The sequence below is a fragment of the Bactrocera oleae genome, chromosome 4, assembly GCF_042242935.1.
Source record: "Bactrocera oleae isolate idBacOlea1 chromosome 4, idBacOlea1, whole genome shotgun sequence".
Taxonomy (NCBI): Eukaryota; Metazoa; Arthropoda; class Insecta; order Diptera; family Tephritidae; genus Bactrocera; species Bactrocera oleae.
In genome coordinates this window covers 39,580,942-39,602,928 of record NC_091538.1, presented here as the reverse complement: position 1 = coordinate 39,602,928, position 21,987 = coordinate 39,580,942, and the positions used below count along the sequence as shown (strand labels likewise).

General features: G+C 33.0%; 1 protein-coding gene across 4 annotated transcripts; it reads left to right on the top strand.

Annotated features, from left to right (window-relative positions):
- The first annotated feature begins 7,894 nt into the window (after positions 1–7,894).
- Positions 7,895–18,450, top strand: cg (zinc finger transcription protein combgap). 4 transcript variants are annotated; one of them, XM_036357106.2, is made up of 12 exons: positions 7,895–8,783; positions 10,960–11,093; positions 11,479–11,561; positions 11,644–11,871; positions 13,218–13,378; positions 13,437–13,539; positions 13,605–13,929; positions 13,994–14,158; positions 14,228–14,354; positions 14,756–14,901; positions 14,992–15,631; positions 17,456–18,450. In XM_036357106.2, the coding sequence occupies exons 1-12, from the start codon at positions 8,658–8,660 to the stop codon at positions 17,621–17,623; spliced, it is 2,406 nt and encodes an 801-aa protein (XP_036212999.2). In that variant the 5' UTR covers positions 7,895–8,657; the 3' UTR covers positions 17,624–18,450. The 4 variants fall into 4 exon arrangements, 3 of the variants coding, with proteins under 3 accessions (XP_036212999.2, XP_069965395.1, XP_069965396.1); XR_004975373.2 differs by having other exon boundaries at positions 7,896–8,783; positions 14,992–15,885; positions 17,436–17,615; XM_070109294.1 differs by lacking the exon at positions 11,644–11,871 and having other exon boundaries at positions 7,896–8,783.
- Positions 18,451–21,987: the final 3,537 nt, after the last annotated feature.

Sequence of the window (21,987 nt, the reverse complement as noted above, 5' to 3'; positions counted from 1 at the left end):
CTTGCATGCACATGCATTATTTCATACAAAGCTATCTAAATACATATATGAATAAATATACACACATACGTTTACTCCGTAGATATACATATATTAACTTTAGCATCATTGAGCATAGAAACCAAGGCTTGGAAAAATAAAACATCTAAGCTCGCCTACTGATTGACTTATGCTAACATATAGCATATATGGAACACACAGCCATATTTACATATGTAAGAAAATAAAACTATATACATACGTACCTACATACAAGTATGTACAATATTTTCATTGGTAGGGCAGCAGACTGCGGATGCCTATGCCGGATTAAGGCACCTCAATTAGAACCAAAACTTAATTTAACCACAAGCCCTGTCGATGTTTCTATTAAAGTTTCTGTTATACCCTGATCAGGGTATATTAAGTTTGCCACGAAGTTGATCACACCCAGAAGGAAGCATCGGAGATCCTATAAAATATATACATATCTAAATGATCAGCATGACAAGCTGAGTCCAACTGTATATGCCCGAATTAGTCCGTCAGTTTTTAGATATCGATCTTAAATTTTGCACATAACCTTTTTTCCTAAAGAAATATCACGAAATTTTGCTTGGATTATTGTTCGACTATAGCAGATAGCTGCCATACAAACTGACCAATCAAAAATAAGTCCTTGTATGAAATCTTTTGCATTTATGAAGGGTATTATAGATTGCATCGGTGCAACCGAAGTTAAATTTTTTACTGATCTTAATCCTAACAATATCGCAGATTCCTACTGTGTTTCTAATAGTACACCAACCGACCACCAATACACATTGGGTTATGGGTTTGAAGACAGTGTCCAACATTAGGGACAATAAAATACATATTATTTTTAAATCATTACAATAGACCTCAAATTAAATAATGTAGTGAATTTTTTTAACTTTCTTTATTGAATCTCTTTATTTAAAAGCTAATAATAGCAATAAAATCGTAATTCCGTTTAAAACAGCTAAATGTTGTGTACGCTATATCTTCATTATACGAGGCTTTGATTAGCAACTAATAGTGAGGAATTAGCCAGTGGGTTTGTTTAATCCCGCAGTTTAAGAACGTATTTTCATCTGCTGTCCTCTACTTCATTCTTTATCATCGAAATAGGAATACATATTTTCATTTCGAATGGACCACGGTGAATTCGTTATTGCTCTAGCTTTTCTCTACACATTAATATTTACAAATCTATTCTTTTTGGAAATGCTGTGAAATTTCAAATATAGTTTTATTAAAGTGGATCGGAATAACAGGCTATAATAAAAGTCTTTGATATTTTCTAACAATGATAAAAAGTAGATACATTTAGTTTGAAATGGTTTATTTATTCGTATAGTAACAACCAAAAATGATTTGACTTTATTTTTTTTAAGAAAGATTTGTTTGGTGTATTTCGTGAAACTGTTTCGATTTTCCTTCAAATATTTTCCTTTAATTACGCGTGAGAGAATTGTAACACTTTTAAGTATATTGGAAATATATCTGGTCTACTGGGTTGCCATTAGCTGCTCATTCATTACATCGGTTATGAAAAATAAATTCGATTCGGCATTTGAGTTCTGACCGATAATTAGCCTTATTTTCGTTATTTTTAGATAATTTCAAGTAGTTTCGATTAAATACAATTTTCTTAAGATTTATAGTTATAAAAAAAGTTTTATAAGCTTTGCACACAGTTTGGTGGGTTAACTGTTGTGCTCTCCAAATTTTCAACTGTTTTAAATAAATACTTAAGTCCTGGTCTTTTCGTAAATAGCCACTAACAGCTCACCTTGCCATATTAATGCAAATTTCGTACTCTAGCAACACTGTAGACAGATACGCGAAAACGGACACTATACCACGCCTACTTCCCATATGACACAATTTTAAATTCCATCTGATTCCTTTACTGTAACATGTATAAGTCAAGCACTAATCAGTATATCGGAATAAAACTCTGTACAAATAATGCTATCAATATATGCCATCTATGTGTGGTATACATATGTTAGCCTGTATACAAATCGAACCAAAACTTTTCATGCCAGCTGATACCTCAGTGCCTATAGCTGACCTTATAGCGCATATAAGTAAGGGTCAATCTGTAAACTATCTTAATGAAAATCAGAAAGCATCATTTTCTAATATTAATGAACAGTAGTCATAATTATTTAATCATGTTATTATGCGCTTAGTATGGATGAAAAAAACATTAAATTTGATCTCTGGGATGGTATGAGATGGCTTTATAGGAACCACGTTCAAAATTAGATAGTGGGCATGGCACCGCTCACATTTAGGTGAAAACCCATATCTTGGGATCTGCTTAACCGATTTCAACCACATTCGGTACATAATATTCTTCTTATATTTCTATATTATAGTACGAAAACGGGCGAAATCATTTTAAATTCCATCTGATTTTTTCACTTTCCAGTATGCAAATCAAGCAACAATGATTAAATCGGCGTAAAACTTTGCGTGAATTATACGTTTAAAGTATGCCACCTTGTGACCAAAAATTCTCTAAATCGAACCAAAACTGTTCAACCACTTAGGTACTGAATATGTGGACCCCAGTGCCTATAGTTGACCTTCTACCGAAAATATCGGTCAATAGTCCAGTCATTTAAGCTTAAATTAGGTAAGAATCTCGGAACTCAGATACCCAGCTGTAAGTCTGTAAATACTTGTATATTGACACCCTAAAAGTTGTCTCAAAACCTACATATGGTAGGGTGTACGCAACTATTAAATTTCAAGGTCAAAGGTCACAAAAATCGATTTTTTGCGCTTTTTTTGTAAATATCTCATTTCCTATGGGTTTTTTGCTATTGGTATTTATTATCAATATTCTCTACAAATTTTGTTTAAAAAATTTGTTCATACGGTAAACCGTTTTCGAGATAGAGGGCTTAGAGCGCGCGGTCACAGCATCACTTCAGGTCAACCGGTGCCTCCGATCAAAAACGCGCCATATATAGTTGATGAACTATCGATAAATCAATGATTATAAATATTTGTCAATTTTTATTAACTATTATATTATATTTTATCATTTTCTTCATGCCTTAAATCTTTATCTATTCAATAATACTGATCACCGTTTCCTAAAATTAAAAAATAATGAAGGGAAAAACTTTAATCTTACTATAATTATATTCTCATTAACACTAATGACATTTTAATTAGAAAATAATTAAGTGCATCTTCTTTAAAATCTGTAAATTTGTAAATAATAGGACAAGATATTGATTTACTCATCATTTTAATTGGGCGTACACTGTCTTACGAACAAGAAATTTTCTTTAAAAAAGTTGGGAAAGGCAATGTAAAAACGGAGATATACTCGACCAAAAGTTTTGATAATTATCCTCATTCCAAAACACATATTTTATTTCTGCACGCATTAAGTGGATGTGACACAACTTCTGCGCTTTCTAAAAAGGGGGAAAAAAACATTTTTAAAAGTTTTTGAGAAACTGACCAATTTGGATGAACTAGCTGCAGCATTTGAGGAAGAAAATTGTTCGGCCCAGAGATTATTAGAGAGTGGAACTCAAACCTTATTGGCAGTCTATAATGCTCCGAAATCTGTGAAAAGTCTCGATCATCTTCGTTATATGCATTACGTCAAGTCTACAAAACTTAATAAACCTGTGCAGCTTTCAAATATTCCACCAACAAGTGCAGCTGCTCATCAACATTTCGAACGTGTATATTATCAAGTTCAAACTTGGTTAGGGCATGATTTGGAACCCCAGGTATGGGGTTGGGCAACTGCAAGAGTGGTTGTGGTTCGCGATGCGGATGCAGGAAAGCGGGCTTGCAATGCTCTTTAGCTTGTGGCCAATGTAATGGGCTAGCTTGTCTCAATGCTCTACCATATCAGAGCGACATTAACGAAGATGGAACTTTTGACCCCGAAATCATGAAAGAACTTGAAACAAATGTCGTTGAAGACGATAATAAAGACCAGTTTGAAATTTACCAGCAGCCGGAAGACGACGATGAAGAGGAAGAAGATGATTAAAATTATAAATTGTAGTTTTTGTACCCTTTATTCCATTTTTTTACTTTTAGTAAAAATAAATGTATTGAATGATATTTTTTAAATAAATTTTTTTAATTTTTTTTTTATCATGTAAGAAGTTATTAATATTAATAAGGTTTAGGTAAGTGTTGTTAAATAAATTAATACTGAATAAAAAGTGGATAGGTTAGGAAAAAATGATAAAATATAATATAATAGTTAATAAAAATTGACAAATATTTATAATCATTGATTTATCGATAGTTCATCAACTATATATGGCGCGTTTTTGATCGGAGGCACCGGTTGACCTGAAGTGATGCTGTGACCGCGCGCTCTAAGCCCTCTATCTCGAAAACGGTTCACCGTTTACAGACTTACAGCTGGGTATCTGAACTCCGAGGTGAACTTTCTATAATGACTGGACTACAATCCACAAAGAAATCTCAAACGAGTATACCAATTGACTTTGCGAGAGTATAAAATGTTCGGTTACATCCGAACTTAGCTCTTCCTTACTTGTTTTAATATTATATTATATAAATATCTCAGACATAAGGCAAAAAGTGGTAATGACACTAAGTAAGTCTTTGACCTATAGTATAAGTTAGGGATATCAAATATCATCGTAATCATCATCAAATAATTGAATTAATATTTAATTTAAAATTATTTTTTACTTTGTAGTCCTATTATCTGAACAATACTGTTAAATTTTAACTATTATAACGATATTCCTACATATCTTATATTATTATTATAAATGTAATGATGTATTAATGATTCAAATTTTTGAAAATCAAACATAAACAATAATACTTGAAAATACTTATTTCAGCCGTTGCACCTATTTACATACATATGTATGTATATATAAAATTGGAACTGATCGCATATTTTACCATAGACAAAAGCTCAGCGATACCGAAGATTTATAGTACAGGGTGGCTCATGAATCGTGATACAAAAACAAACAGTAATAACTTTTTTTAATCAATGTGTTACAATTATTTTTTTTTTAGTGTGTAATAATAAATATTATTTTATTTTATATAATTAAATATTTTTAAGAATTATGGATCGTAAATGAGCTCCTTGCTCAGCCACGCTTATGCGACACCTAATTAGAAAATTATTCATTGCGCCCTGAAGAGTTGAAGTCGCGATTACCTCAATTATCGATTTAATGGACTGTTTCAATTCAGTCAGATTTTCGGGTTTTGTTTTGCATACCTATGGCTTGACATAACCCCATCAAAAAGGTCTGGTGCAGTCAGGTCAGGTGACCTTGGGGCACAGCGGAAAGTGGAGTTTCTTGATATTAGCTTGTTTCCAAATTTTTGTTGGAGCTCCGCAATAACCAGTCTGGCTATGTGTGCAGTTGCTCCATCTTGCTGGAAACAAACGCTATTGAAAGCGATACGTCTTCGGAGCAGTTCTGGGTAAAACAACTCATTCAACATCTTGAATGACGGTGGCCATTGACAGTTACTGTTACACCGTTTTCTTCAAAGAAGAATGGCCCGACAGTACACCTTGATGAAACTGCGCACCACACAGTGACTCATTCTGGGTGCTGTTTCATATCGTGAATTATTATCTGAATTTGATTCCCTCCATTTACGGCAATTTTGTTTGTTTACATTTCCGTTTAAATCAAAATGGGCCTCATCAGACATAAACCGGCAAATTTATCAAGTTATTGTCTTATTCGGCTATTTTAATCATTTTTTGGCAAAATTCCAGGCGAATGGACAAATCTAGAGTGTTTAACCGGCTTGTTATTTGAACTTTGTACGGAAATAGGTTTAAGTCATCATGAATGATCCGTTGTAATGACCGTCTGCTAACTCCAAGTTGCACCAATAAGTTACGAGTCGAAACTCTTGGATTTGTCTGAATTGACGATGCAACAACCGCGATTGTTTCTTGAACCCGAACATACGGATCTCGATGGTACGGTTTACTTGCGATACTTTCAGATTCAGCAAACATATTTACCAACCTCATACTGGCCCATCTACTCAAGGTGTGCCGCCAAAATCCTGTCAAAATTCCCTTTAGACGGAAATGACGGACTGCAAAGCATGGTACCGCTGCACTATCCAAACCCTCTTTTCGGTATTCCAAGCGTTTATTTTTATAAAACTTAACTAATAACCTGCCAAATAAAAAAAAAAAGTAAGTCCAATATTCACACAGAAAGAAAGATATTACGGTTTGTTTTTGTAGCACGATTCTTGTCCCACCCTGTATTTAAAAGTGATAAAAGAGATACAAAGCTTAAACTAACGGATGTGGCATAGAATGAATTCCAAGACTAGGCAGCAAAAGCTTAAAAATTCGACCACGTAGAGAAATCCTTAAAAGGTTTGGTAAGTGACACAGCCACAACCTGACAAAAAGTCTTATTTGCAAAGGAATAGTTGACATTTTTTCACTTTTTTGGAAAACGTAACTAAAAATATATTCTTAGTCGAAAGAAAGAACTTCAGTTTTTCGCCGTTTTCCTTATTAATATGAGAATTAGATGTTACAATTTTCAATCAAGTATGTAAGTAATCTTGACACTCTCATAACCGCATGCTCTTACGCGCTTCCATTTTCGTTTCATACTTGTAATATTCACAAGTCAAGCTTCTATTTACTTTTAAATTAAGCGCGAAAAGTTTAAATAATATCATTTTACTAAATAAATGATACTTAAATATTCATCTATAATAAGCAAGTATTTTAATGTAATGATGACATTATGAAGGAGTATGCAAGGAAATTCTAGAATCTAAATGATAGAACGAAAAAAATGTTTAACCTGTATCCTCCTGCTATGCTAACTATAGAGAATTTATTTAATTTTCTTGACTATTAATCAAATGTTTAATAGATTTTCTTATACCAGGGCAGAATTCATTCCGCATACCCCTTGTATGAAACCTAGGCCAAAGGGGTTGGGTAGAGATAAATAATCATAATGATAATTGATTACATAACCCACCCGGAAGGATTGATCAAAAATATTAAAAAGCTTGGGTCCGAGAAACAGGTATTGTCTAAATATTAAACTTATTTTTTTTTATTCTTTAAAAATTCTGATTTGAAAATTATTTAAAACAGCGAAAATAATACATCAGCAAAAACACAAATAAATTTTTTTACCTTAATATACACTCTATTAATTGCAGGGCTACTCAAAGTTACAACAGTATCATGATTCAATTATATAAGGTTGTGTTGATAGCTTAAAAACAACAATTTATCAAAAGTGTTTTAACTTATAATGTCAAAATCAGCTGTTTTCCTTTGTTTTTATGATTCAACAATATAATCTCAAATATTCTAGCCAATAAAAACGCGTTTTTTGAGTAATTACTGAATACGGATAGATTGTGAATCACCCAAAATCCTCAAAATGTAAACAAGAACAAAAACTGTCAATTTTTTTTGAAAATATCTTAAAATGTGTGTTTTTAAATGTACTTAACCAATAAATAGGGCACATGCTGATTTTCAGGCTAGATTAAAAAAGAGAAAAAATAGTTAACCCACCTTAAAATAACTGCATGCCTCCTATTTATCGGTTAATTACATTTAAAAACACAGAGTTTGATAACTTTTTCAGAAAAACCGCTAAAAATTTACCAAAAGTTTTTTTGACATTATAGAATAAATCTTTTTTCGTAAGAAGAAGCACGCCCCGGAGTAACACAACATCATATTATCGAATCATGTCCAAGTTTAAGTGCATAACTTTTATTTGCAATGCAACCCTGTATTGCGCTGAATATGACTGCACCGTGCACCATCTATCCGCGAAATTTTTCATACGCAAACAGATTTTCCTTCACCGTGGATTCACCAATTGTGCTCGCCGTAAAGCATAATTAAATAAGCAATACCATAAGTAATAGTATAATTTAAATATTTAATCTTTGGTGTATAAGTTGAATAGACTTCCCAACTTGTATGGAAATATTAAATATTGCTGAATATTTCGCGTTTGTGCTGAATTGACCTCGTCAACACGAAGCGAGACGAAAAACGATAACGATGAGCTCTGAGTCCAAATAGGAATTTCAAGATGGCGTCAGTGATTTTTGGTGGAATTTCAGTGTGTGTTTAACTTAGTTTACGCGGTATTTGTGCTGATTAAAATTTAATAATTGTGAGAAATATCATAAATGTGAAGTGGTTAAACGGTAAAAAAAAAACAAAAGAGAAATAGGAGCAGATGTGCCTTTACCCTTTTAATTAGTGATAATTCGCCTAAAATGGCGTATGCATGCAAGGAAGCGAAATAACTTTCTTTTTTCACAAGTTTATATTTTTTTGCTGCTGGTCCAGTGCTTGGTTATCTAAAGAAAAGTCGAACAACGTGTTGTTGAATGTTATAACTTGCACTGCTATAGCATTTTGTGACAAGTGGCAAGTGGTACAGTCGGAGTTGGGACGCGTTTTACATTTATTTTAATTGCCAGCGTGGGAACATACGAATAATATATATGTACATATATTTTGTCACAATTATTTAAACATTGTTCAAAACGTCACAAAGCACCACAGTTGAATCTGCTTATGAAAAAGTGAAAAAGGCGGGTAAATCAAGAAGAAAACCCAAAAAATGTGTGCAGCACACAGTAACCCACAACAGGGCTTCGGCTATACTTGGGGATTCGCAGATAATACCCGTACGGAGTCTGTACTGGAGATTCCGGCAAATATAAATTACACAGTCAGCAGTGAGTCCGTAAGTGATCAAAACAAAAATGTAATGTCTGATTATGTTATTCCTTTTAGTTACAGATAAATAGCGTGTAGACGCGTTTTGCTTTGCTACCACCAATGTATTGTTTTTAGAGTCCCACTGTCTCAATTGGTGTCTGTGTACAAGCACACCTTAACTCCCCCCTTCATATCAAATTCTCATATTCATGCATACTTGTGCACATAATAGTGCGTGTACTTTTTGAAAGAAATGCATATATGTACATATATCCATACATACATTTTGCATTTAAGTACTACGTTTTACATGTATGTACCTTGTGTTCATACGTGCAGATGAGTGTGTGCGACTATACGTATACGAGGTTTTATGTAACGCCATCATAGTCGTTATCGGCTACGGTCACACTTTGTCACATGCATGAGTAGTGGACACCATGAACATTGACATTTGTTTTGTATTCAAAACAAGTGTTTGAATTGATAAAGGCTTAATTAAATGAAAACTGAATATGTGGCTAATAATGCTTATATACATATATATAATAATATATTGAATCGTAGACTAATTTTAAAATGGCGACTGCATAAATTCGCCTCGCTATTGGCAAATAGTAACGAAGGCGAAGATTCGAGCACAGGGTTGTATTTTTTCGGGAGAAAACAGCTTTTATTCCGCAATGGTAAATTGCTACGTATCGTAAAACACTTGTGTAGTATTTCAGTCAATGCTGTGGTTTAGCAGCGAAATTCGTATGTGGCAGTGAATAGGCAACACCACACATATCGGTAACAAGTACACACACCGCTGCATGTATGGTGCTGCTGAATACACACAATGAAACGCATGGTTGGTTGTGTTGTGTGGTTTGTGTTGTCGAGTTTTTGGCGCAAAAATATACTGACATAAGTCCAATTGTGGGTAAGAAGCGCGCTCTCTAGTGTGGGAATGTGTGTGTAAAAGGAGATATGTGTTTGTTTGTTTACATTTTTCTGTTGTAAGTTATACTAATTGGTATGTCTGATTTGTAAGCTGTTCCTTTTTTTTTTGAGGGGGTGTGTAAGGTCGACCACTCTTGGCGCCAGAATATTTTTCTAAAGGGGTTTATTGTTTCTGAATGATAATTTCCAAGTATAGATGAAAAGAAAGTAACCATTTTCCGTTAGTATTAGTAATTTTGGCTAGATTTAATTTAGTGAAAATTGAAATAAAAAAAAAAAATAAAAATCAAATTAGACATGTAACTAAACAATGTGAAGTCTTGAATCAAAAATTCAAAATTTGAACTTAAGTTCAATTTATATTATAGCTTTTTTAAAATGTATGGCAAATAATGTTAGCTTGGACTTAAAGCAATTCAACGATGAGTCTCAAATACATTGAAATAGCACCATGAAAGACATATTTTTTTCGTGGTTTTTATGTATTATAAACATTTTATGTCCTCACGTTTCATAAAAATATTTTCGGGTTTTAACAAAACATTTGTATTTGACCAGATATATTTACGAAAGTTAGCATGAATTATTTTTGTTTTTGTTGTCGTAGCGACAGAATTCTGATGAGTTGACAGTCCTTGGTTACGTGGACCATACTGTGGGAACAGCATGGATTATTGTTGATGTTGTAGCTGCAGAAAACATTCCTGAAGTAATTTTGAGGAATGGTGCCGAGTTGACAGGCCTTTGCCGGATAAAAATCCGGGTCCGTTCCGGTTACTTAGAGCGGACTGTCGTGGGAATGGATTGTTGTCTAAACCAACAGTACAAGCATAGAGCTGCCAAATAAACTAAACCATCAGAATTCAATTATTGTATGGAAAACTTTGTCCATTGAGAAGTTATTTTTACAAAATTTGGCAGGTTATTATATAAGGCAACACTACAGTCTCCGCAGAAATTGTTTTGATTGGACCACTATGGCATATAACTGACACAAATTGCCGGTCAATATCAAGCTGTTGTTCGGAATATATTGTAATTGTAACGGGTATTATAGCTTCAACAGAAGTTAACATTTTTTCTGTTTTTTTTATAATGGTAATTCATATTTTATTTTTAAAAATATCTTCCCTTCTAATACACATTCTTACTATTCTTACAATATATTTAGGTGGATTTTAATCAATATATCTTAACAGAATTTGTTTTTAGCCCTTATATTTAGTATGGTGGTAAATAAAAGTATTATTTTGCAGATGCCATATTTGCTATCTACAGACGGCTCTTTGACTGTGCAGAAGGACGTTAAAGGAGGATTGACGGCTCAGAAAGGAGGTGTTGTACGACGTATGTTCGTTGTAAATGAACCATTTGCACCAGGACCACAACGGTAAGTTTATTGCTCATTTATAAAAATCATTGGTCAATGCTTTCTTCTCATAAATTTCAAATAATTTGATTATACGTATATTCAATATTTTGCTTCAAATAAAGAATTCCTAAATTCTCAAAATGAGTAATGTTTTAATCTTCAGAACTTTTCATGACATTGGCAAGTAATCACATTTAAGTTAAAATAATGTATGTAATAGTTTCTTACATTCTTTAGGAGTATTTACTATCTTTTGCCAAAGAATATTTAATCTAGATTTGTAATGAAGCATATTTTTCTTTTTGCCGAAATTGAATCGAAATGCTTAAATAAGAAAGTATTTAATGTTCAGAAAATTAAATTAACTTAAAATAACAAAAAAATTTATTTTCTTCTATTTCAGGGTTATAACTGCAGGTACTACTACACCATCGGTGGTGAAGAAACAAGACCAACAAGTGCTCAGTATTAACTGCGACAAAAATTGTAAGCATCCAAGTCCATGCACACCAATCGAGTATATTTAATAGTGTTTCAAAACAAAACAAACTATTTGCTTTTGATTTAGACCTACTTGTAGATCAATCAGATCAGTCACACTCTCTGACCAATGGTATCGTCGACACGAAGTCACAGACCATTCTAACGACAACAGCTGGCACTAAAACGCATTTTAGTCCCATCGGGCCGATTCATCTCACTGCAGAGGAATGCAACGAGATTTTAATGAAACGAGCGCTTGCCGCATCTCAACAGACTCACACGATCACTACTGCAGACGGACATGGGACGACAAGTAAGACTGTAAAAATTTCAAAGAAATTCTAAGCTCCCTCGTCCGTGCCTTTAAACATCGTGTGACGATCTACTTCTCTTTCTACTAATGCATAGGGTTTTGAAAACAAAGACAATAGAAATGCTAACATATTTTGTACTGATCATTAGAGTTTTCTAGTACAAATTAACTCTGTTGGAAAGTGCGTGAAATCAGTTTTTTTTTAATTTTTTTTAAATTTTTTTTTGTATGAATAATTTTGGGCACTTGTTGTAATGTGCGATGGAAATGAATTGAAGAAATGCGCGTCATTTTCAAAATTGTTGTTACATTGTGTTTTTTTTTTTTCCAAAAATGTTACATTCTCGACTCAGTTACATTTCGAAAATGTTAGAGTTTACTTTAAGCGGTGGCTTTATGAAATTATATTAAATTATATAATACAAAATACTTGATTATAATGGTTTTAATATTGTTTTTGATATTTCTAATTTTTTATCCATTAGAAAAATTAAATTATACATATGTTGGTGTTAATGTGGCTTGGTGTTGGTACATGAGGTTTTTGTGTGCTTAAATTATCATTTTTATTAATTTTTTTTAAGTACGCGTATAGCATAAATATTATATATATATTAATAGAAGTCATAATCAAATAACTATTTTAGTTATATGAATCAAATGTTACAATTAAAATAACTATGCCATGCATTAAGGATATATTTTCTTAATTCGATGAATCGATGTACGCATCGCCTTCAGTATGGTGCATTTACTTAGTAAGATTAGTGATCGTTGACTTAACTATATTGCTAAGGAATTGCTCCAATATCTAAAATCTTGCAATGGTAACATGTAAATATGTTTCATTGGCAAATTCAGATTCAGTTAGGTAAAATCGAAACCATTAAAGTTTCCTCTCCTGAGTATTCCCTTCAATTACGGTAATTGTCTCAATACTACTTGCTTATTTAAATTTAAGTTTTAATTATTAGTTTTTATTTTTAACTCATGTTTTTTCTCATCTTTTTGGTATGATTATCAAATCACTTAGTTCATATATGGTATACATTGTTATATTTTTAAATGTAATATTCCGTTCTGTCCAAAAATGTATGGGATTCACTAAAATATATTCGATCAGTATAGAACTGGACAATTTGTTGCCAAAACGGACAACCGGATCGATTTTTGCAATTGGGTTACTACTGAGCCATCAAACACAATACTAAGACTAACACATTTAAAATCATGACATTAATTTTGTGTTTGGGAAACTTTTGAATGAAATTAATTTCTATATATTAATCCTCAATTTTGCATATTTTCTTTGATTTCTCTTCCGATTGTAATGCTCACACTCTCAGGTGACATTCTGCCGGGTATATCGGTGCAAGTTCAAAAAGTGATCCAAGGTTTAGAAGAGGCGGATGATTCACAGGGGGATACACCCAACTTAAAGTTGGAGCCTGGTACATTAGAGCTATCTCCTAAAACAGAGTTGCAAGATAACATGAATTATAACGAGGTAAAAGAAATTTTGCGTTGTTTCAAGATGTAGATATATTTCTTTTTATATTCAAAAGAATGACGCCACAGTTAAAAAGGAACGACCATACAGTTGCGATGAATGCGGTAAATCGTTTTTATTGAAACATCATTTAACAACACACGCGCGAGTCCATACAGGTATATTTTCTTAATTACAAAATTATATGTTTGATTAAAATTTACAGGACAAAACTTTATTGCAGGTGAACGGCCGCATGTGTGTATACATTGTAGCAAGAGCTTTGCTCATAAGCACTGCCTCAATACACATCTGCTGTTGCATTCAACTGATCGGCCCTTTCAATGTACCGAATGCAAGAAAAGTTTTACTTTGAAGCACCACCTGTTGACACATTCACGTGTTCATAGTCGTGATCGGCCATTTGTGTGCCCCGAATGTGGGCGAACGTTCCCATTGAAGCGACATTTAGTGACCCATAGTAAATTTCATGCTGGTGAACGGCCTTACGTTTGTGAGGAATGTGGCGAAAGTTTTGCTCAGGAGAATCACTTAATAATGCATTCACGGTAAGGAAATTAAATCGTTTAGAATTAAATTGAAATGTTATTACTTTACTCTTTGTGCTTTCAGTTTTCATGGATCGCTGAATCCATTTGTTTGTCCAGATTGCGGAGCTACATTTCCGCGCAAATTTCAACTGGTGAATCATGGTCGCATACACGGTAAAGTACCACACTCCTGCACCCTGTGTGGCAAAGAGTTCTTACAGAAGCGTACGCTGGTTTCTCACATGAGGTAATTGCCATTAGCACTTGTTGTAAAAGTATTAAAAGAATTAGTGCTGAACAATACACAATTTTTTAGGATTCACACCGGCGATCAGCCATATCCTTGCATTAGTTGTGGAGAGGGCTTTATGTCTAAAGCTGAATTAAATCAGCATGTGCGTAATACACACGGAGGCGTAAATCCAAACTCCTCAAACACTGCGGTAAGCATCGATAGTATTTCCATAATCTAATATGTTCTTGTGAAAAGAATCCGTTATAAAGAAATATACACAATAAATTTCTATAAAAAGTGGCCTTTCATAATAAATCATCTATTAATGATGTCTAATAGGCTTCCTGGTGAACATATTAGGTTAAGTGGTGCATATTTTCCAGAGTCGTATGCTTAATTGCTAGACAAAATCTAAAGCTCTCATACAATGTATGTAGATAATTGGTTTTTATTTTAATGAAGCAAGCTCAATATGTTTAAGCAATCTTTAAGTTCTTAGGAGAATATCAGAAGCTTATAATTAATGTGGGACAAATTTTTGTGAATTGGGTATTTTTGTTCTTAACAAATTTAATACAAATCCTATATTTTATGATATTTTCATAACAGATACATTCTACGCAGCAACATCATACGCAACAACAGACGCAAGGGTCACATCCACAAACCATTACTGTAGTCAGTAATCCAGCGAACCCGGCATTATTATCTGTGGGCGGTGACAATAATGCTGCCCGGCCCCAATTTGGCTGTCGGTATGTATGATTTACTACTAACAAAAAATAAGCAATACCTTATTTTATTCTTAAATTGAAACCGAAATTTTCCTGTTTTCGCGTTTGCAGTGAATGTGGAAGTGCCTTTAATAGTAGAGAAGCGTTAGCGCTTCATTTGCGATTACATACAGGTGACAAAAGCCTTATGACTGATCTGTGCGCTTTAACTGCGGCACTGCCTGGTCACTTCCTCAACACCGGCCTTAATCCAGGCGCTACAGTAGTTGCTACCAACCCAAATATAGTGGCCCAGAATACAGTGCCCGTGCAGATCATTTCATCAACCGGACAAGTCATGACACAAACAACATTAGTACAGGCTGCCGCAGCAACGCATCCACAGGGTGTTGTTACTAATGTGCCTGGGGTGATGCATCATCAACAGCCACAACAGCAACTAACGAATACGGCGCCACAACAGCATCATCCACAGCAACAGCAGGTAACGCCACCCAAACCAAAGTCACATTTTTGCGCCAGCTGCGGTAAAGGATTTGCCGCTAAGCATGGTCTTATGCAACATAATCGAAGACATCCTAACGGTGGCTGCACCGTGCGCACACATGTATGCGAATGCGGCAAGGCATTCTTTCAGAAGAATCATTTGATGCTACATCAGCGACAGCATTTGGAAACCAAACCGTCAGCTGCTGTCGCTCAACAGCAACAACAACAGCAGCAGCAGCAACAACAACAACAACAACAACAGGTGCGTTGATTGCATTGCTAAGCAAAAGATAAACAAAATATAATAAATACAAAAAAGCTGCACAACGCTGTGTAGTCCGCAAAAGAGTAAACCTGCAAAATACGCAAGCCGGCTTTGCAACGCTTCCATTATACTTTTTACACGAGCTCGGTAACGTCACGCTGAGACAAATAACCAACGCTTAACATCAAGCCAGAATCCTCATATCAAACATCCACGAAATAAAACTGCATACGCAAAATACTAACATAATGGTAAGGAAATAAGTAAATAAACTTAAAAATACCTCTATATTTATAAAGAGCACATTTTAAAAGTTGAATACAATAACTAGACAAACTGAAGGCAGGCGAAACTTTTTGCTAACCTCAAAAAAATTTAAAATGATCTTAACTAAACAAGAACTCGCTAAAAAAAAACTTGAAGATTTATACACAATTTTAAAAGTAATTTGAGAGAAAATTATTGAGAGCAACTGACTATTGTAAGATTTAAAAGATTGTTTTCTTAGATTATTTGTAAATTATTACGCCTTAAAGTGAGCTTGAAAAATAATTAACATATCCTGGAGCAATGTTCTGTATAGTTTGCTCTACTTGCTTCACTTTATGTTAATACCTGATCAAAAATGATTTACGGGTTGCTCGTTGAATTATTAATGTAAAATATTTTAAATATTCATGCATACACACACATTCTCTTTTTAGTACAATATCTACAGGTTTTTAAAACAAGTAGATGCATAATACTAAGAGAGATTATGAAACCAATACAAAATATATTGTCAGCATCTAACAAAAACATGATATTAGGCAAAGAAAGGTGCACCTATATCACACAAATTGCCAATAAAACTGTTAATAGAGATATTAAATACAATTTTTTACATAACCTATAAAGATTTTAAGTCAAGTTATGCTGTATTGTAAAATGTTTTGATTATTTGCTTTACAAAAGTTTTTACGATAACTGTAAGTTGTAAGTACCACAGAAAGTAAGGAGTATTTCATTCGATAAATGTTTGGATGCACGACTATGTTAACTCTTTCCGGCGTACTATATGAAATCGTTAAAACTCAAACATAAATTTTATTTCATTACATTCGTTTCAGCTATTTATTTAAGAAAAATGCAAAAAAAAAAATTATATGTACTTGCTGGATTTTGTACAAGGACGTCGTAAAATTTTTATACCACCGCACATTATGTGTGAAGTGAAGTTCTAACGACTGCAACATCAAGGAAGTGAAAAAATATTCTGTGCCATCATTTGCGACTTTTTCTATTCAGTTCGTAGTATTTCATTAGTTGATCCAACTTGTCAACGTCATTCATGTGCATATTATAATCGTGTATAATTTCCAGCTTATCGATATATTTAGTGAACCATCCCATTGACGTTGATTCATCTTGATAATTTTATTCAGATCATGGAAGTTAGATAAAGCTGTAATCGCCCTTTTGTCTTAAATTGCAAAGAATTTTATTTTGTAATTTGCAGTATACCTAGCTTCATTGGAAACATTTGATACATGGCGGGAAACACTGTTGATGATTCACTATTGTACCATTTTCGAGTTAAAAAACATATAGATTTATCTCTTTCGCACCGTGATATAATTTTTTTTTTAGAAAATTTGTAAAATATAAAAGTGTGTATGAATAATACCAGCGCACACAACATGAAGGAAAATTTTCCAAATAAGTGGTAGTTTTCATACCACCGCGCCGGAAAGAGTTAATCGTTATTTATTTGTGTATGTATATCTATTATATGTTTAATTTGAATTCAAAGTAGAAACAGTTTTTCTTTTTTCCATTTAGGATTTAACACACGAACAGCACAGCCGCTCGCGCAAACAACAACAACCACAATCGGCTATGTTGATAGGCAATCATCAAGCGCTGCACCTGCAAGTTCTGCAAGGCACCAATGCATCTCAAGTTATTAAGTACGAAATAAATATACCACAGGATAATCAAAGTGGATAAGCGAGTTGTTAGTGTAGAAATGGTTAATGGTTGATTCATTTTATAATATCACTAACCCAAAGGACAGATTTCAACATTCATGGCGGCTGGGAGGATGTGGGTTCAAATTGTACGGTACACAGTACGGTATTTGTTTTCATTCGTTTAAGTTTATTACGTTTTTAGTATTTAAGCTTTATTGTGTGCACACATTTCGCAATGACAGTAAAAATTACTAATTGTTTCTATTTGTGTATATATTTGTTCAATTTAACTTAACTATCTTTATCAATTATAATTTTAAGCCCTCAACCAGACAAGCAAACGTAATTAATAAATTCCTGTTACTAAGCTAATTTATAGGGTAGATCCAATTAGTATATGGTTTGGTTACACATTAAGTCGTGCACAAGCAAAAGGATCATGCGTTTGCGTTAATTATGTACCGAGTTCTCTTATCCCTCACCTTTGCCCTTTTATATACATATATTATATATGTATAACGATAAGAGTGCTTAGATTATAAATCAGAAAAGAATTTCAACTTCATGCCGACATTTTATTATAAATTAAAATGTCTGATTAATACATAGTATATACAGTACATGGAATGTATGTAAAAATATATACGATTACATACAAAACAAAACAAAAACAAGAAAACAAAAACTAATAATAATAAACGATACATACATAATCATGTACCAGCATGACAAAACATAGTTATATAATATTAGATTTATGTGCATAAGAAATGAATGAATAGTAATAACTAAATATATATTTTATTATAAGCATAAAAAATTAATGAAAAATAAGAATAAAATAAAAATCAGAAAATAGTAAAATCCCTTTATTTTTTCACAAATTTGCATATTTTTGCAACGATGGAGTGCAATTTTATTTTATGAGAAGTCACTTCAATCTATGCTTCGGACTTAAAGTTTTGTATTTACATATATCTTTTGGAAAAAAATATTATAATATGTATACATTATATTTTTGTCAAAAGTAGGAATATCTAGGCAAGTAATTTTGGATCAGAGTTGCACATTTTTTAATTCAAAAAATGAAAATCTAATAAAATTCAATTTTCAATTTAAAATTGAACATTGTCGGCCACTTTATGGATTTTGGGATTAATTTTTAATACAGGAATGTGTTAAAGATGATGGAGATGCGAGCTAAAGTTCAAAATAGTAAAACACGAAGTACGCAAACGTGAAAAAATGTTAAATTTAAAACAATTTATTCTTTTTTATTCTTAATCATTGTATATGCTTTGGATTAAAATTTTTATTATTTTTATACTCTCGCAACCTGTTGCTACAGAGTATAATAGTTTTGTTCACCTAACGGTTGTTTGTATCACCTAAAATTAATCGAGTTAGATATAGAGTTATATATATATAAATGATCAGGATGAAGAGACGAGTTGAAATCCGGGTGACTGTCTGTCCGTCCGTCCGTCCGTCCGTCCGTCCGTAAAAATCAATTAAATTCAATTGCACTCGGTTTTGAATGTATAGTTAAATTGCAGCATAAATTCTTGAATATGATATTGGTGTAAATGTCAATTTGAATGTATTATATTATGTAAATAAATAACAAATTTGTTTTACTATGCAAGTATTATGTAGAAATACGCCTTCAAAATGTTGCATGCATCAGTATGACATAACAAGGACAACGTTACCACATGGCCTGAAATATCTTTGGAATAACAATTTGATGTAATTTTGAGCTCGACATCCAATCGATCCAGTAACAACAGTCATATTGTATATTGATTGTTTCATTATGTAAAAGGTAGTCGAATTAATTCCATGTGAGTTCCAAAAAGCACTGGAAAAAACTGACTTATGTTTCAGACGATATTTTGGAAAAGTCGATCCTCATTCTTGGGGCAAAAGCTATTAGGCGTTATGACAGTTGAACTCAGGTGCGAATTGATGAATGTATCCATGTTTCATCCATTGTCACCACAAAGCAGCGCAGAGCGCTTGTCTTTTTTTATTAATGTTCATAAAAGGCCGCATTCATTGCGCGCAAAATAAATAAATAAATACCCGCGTTCATTTGAGATTCCATTTATGTTAACTAATTTACATAATTTCAATTTACCGTCAGCCAGAACAAGTTCACGAATTTTCGGGATGTTTTTTGGCGGTACTGCCTTTGGTATATTGATCCGATCTGAATAATTTGTTACGAGATTTTGGCGTTACCTTGGATAAAAATATATGCTAAAAGAATGAATATCTTGTCAAATAAAGAAGTTTTCCATACATAAACTTTAGTTTGATCGATCATCTTGTATGGCAGCTGTATCCTAAAGTGGTCTGATATCACCGGTACCGTCAAATGAGCAGCTTCTTGGGGTGAAAAGGACGGGTGCAAAATTTCAGATCGATATGTTATATTATATAGAAAGACGGACTTGGCTAAATTAACTCAGTTCAGGCATTATATATATATATATATATAATATTGGTAATATACCCTATTCAGGCTGTAAAAAAATTGCGTATTTAGCGTTTGCTTTACTAATTTGTTATCGTTAACCCATGTCGTTAAATTCCAAACTTGTTTCCTTGAGAATAAGTACAGCTAATTCGGGGCCACCCAGATATTAATTTCGTTTAATTTTTCGGAGCTGCGGTTGTTATTTCTTGTTATGAGAGGCGATAATTATAAAAAACCTACTATTTAAAGATGTCCACCGGTAAAATTTTAATTTGTTTGTTAAAGTTTTTTTTTTCTTACAATTATAAATTTCGTGTTTTATTTTTTTCTTTTAGATATCGAACAGCACGTTCATTGCATCATAACTATAAATTAGTATGGCAGTTTAAGAACATGAAAAGGGAAGTCTACCATTCAATTTTTAAATAAAAAACAATATTGTCACACAAATCATACTCTTGAGTTAGCAATTAAATCGTCTCCTACAAACTTTTTTTGAATCTGGAGCCATCCCTGAGTGAATAACCGAACGTAAGTTTGTTCGAATTCCTTTGTCCTTTTCTAATTTAAAAAGCACGGTAAACGGAATTGGTTTCTTATTTGTTTGAAGTTTAAGTTTGTGAAAATTCGCGTTTTACAGCTATCTGTTTACAACTTAAAAAGTTAGTAAGATTTTGAATATTTGTTGATTCCATTACGATTCTGTTACTATTTCCATTGAATATTTTGCATACGTTTTGAGTAGTCGACTTTGTCTAGTAATAAGTTGGCACACATCCGAATATCACAGTCGTGATCTATAAGAATTAAAGGAGTGTGAAATATTTAGAACTAGTAAAAATGTATTACGAAAATGTTGCGTATGCAATTACTAGTGATACAAACTTACGCAATGTACATGTTTATACATACGTGTAGATTTGTTCAGAAAACTTGAAGTAATCGGAAAAGATTTGGCCAGGTTTGAATTTTGTTTCCGGAGACCACATTAATAAAAAAAAATTTAAATAACGTCTCATCGAAATCACCTACTTTTAGTTAATTAGTTCGTTTCCGAAATTCAAAATCACAATGTACGTGAATTATTTCGCTTCACTGTAGTTGGCTATATATGGTACCTATGTACTATGTACCTCGGTAAATTGTCAAAGATTTTAAAAGCGCTTCTAATCAAAGATAATTGAGTAAATTGCGTGTATACTCGCTCATGCAAAGTTTTCAAGCTTCTAATGAAATTTGGCTTTTGGTGTACAACGTCACTTCTTATTGTATGGCGCTGAGGAGGTTTCGCATACAAAAGCCCGCTTATTGATATACAAGTATATACATATGTACACATACATACATATGTTGCAATGTGGAAAATTAGATTTAAGTGACCGAGGGCGGTTGCTTGATTCTTAATAAAGCTAGTGAGAGTTTGGGCATTGTATTTGTCGTACATACGTTGATAAAGTCAACATTTAAATGAGATTTCAAGGTTATATTTGTTTATTTTCGATAATAATATTCAAAATAGAACAGAGTTTCTGATTCCAGAGAATTTGATTACTCTGTGCGGACAAACTTCAGGGCTATGGCAACTAATTTTTTGTTAATGAGTTTCTAATTCAAAGCATACATATGTATTTTATTAGTAGTCCTTATAATTTACAGGAGACCAAAGAAGAAAGTAGCTTATATAGCGTATAGCTGTGTATAGTAAGCCGGTACATGGAATGCGGCATGGAGTTAATAAAAAAGTTAAAAGCAGCGGATATTTCATTCCCTTCAACATAATGAACATTATTTATATGCATAATAAAAAAGGGACTTTCCTTATCTTTTGGAGAGTATTTTTTACTTTTACGCTTGGTTTAAACTAAAGTTGACAATGGCTATTATTGAGTACAACTAATGTTCTAAGGAAAATAATTTCC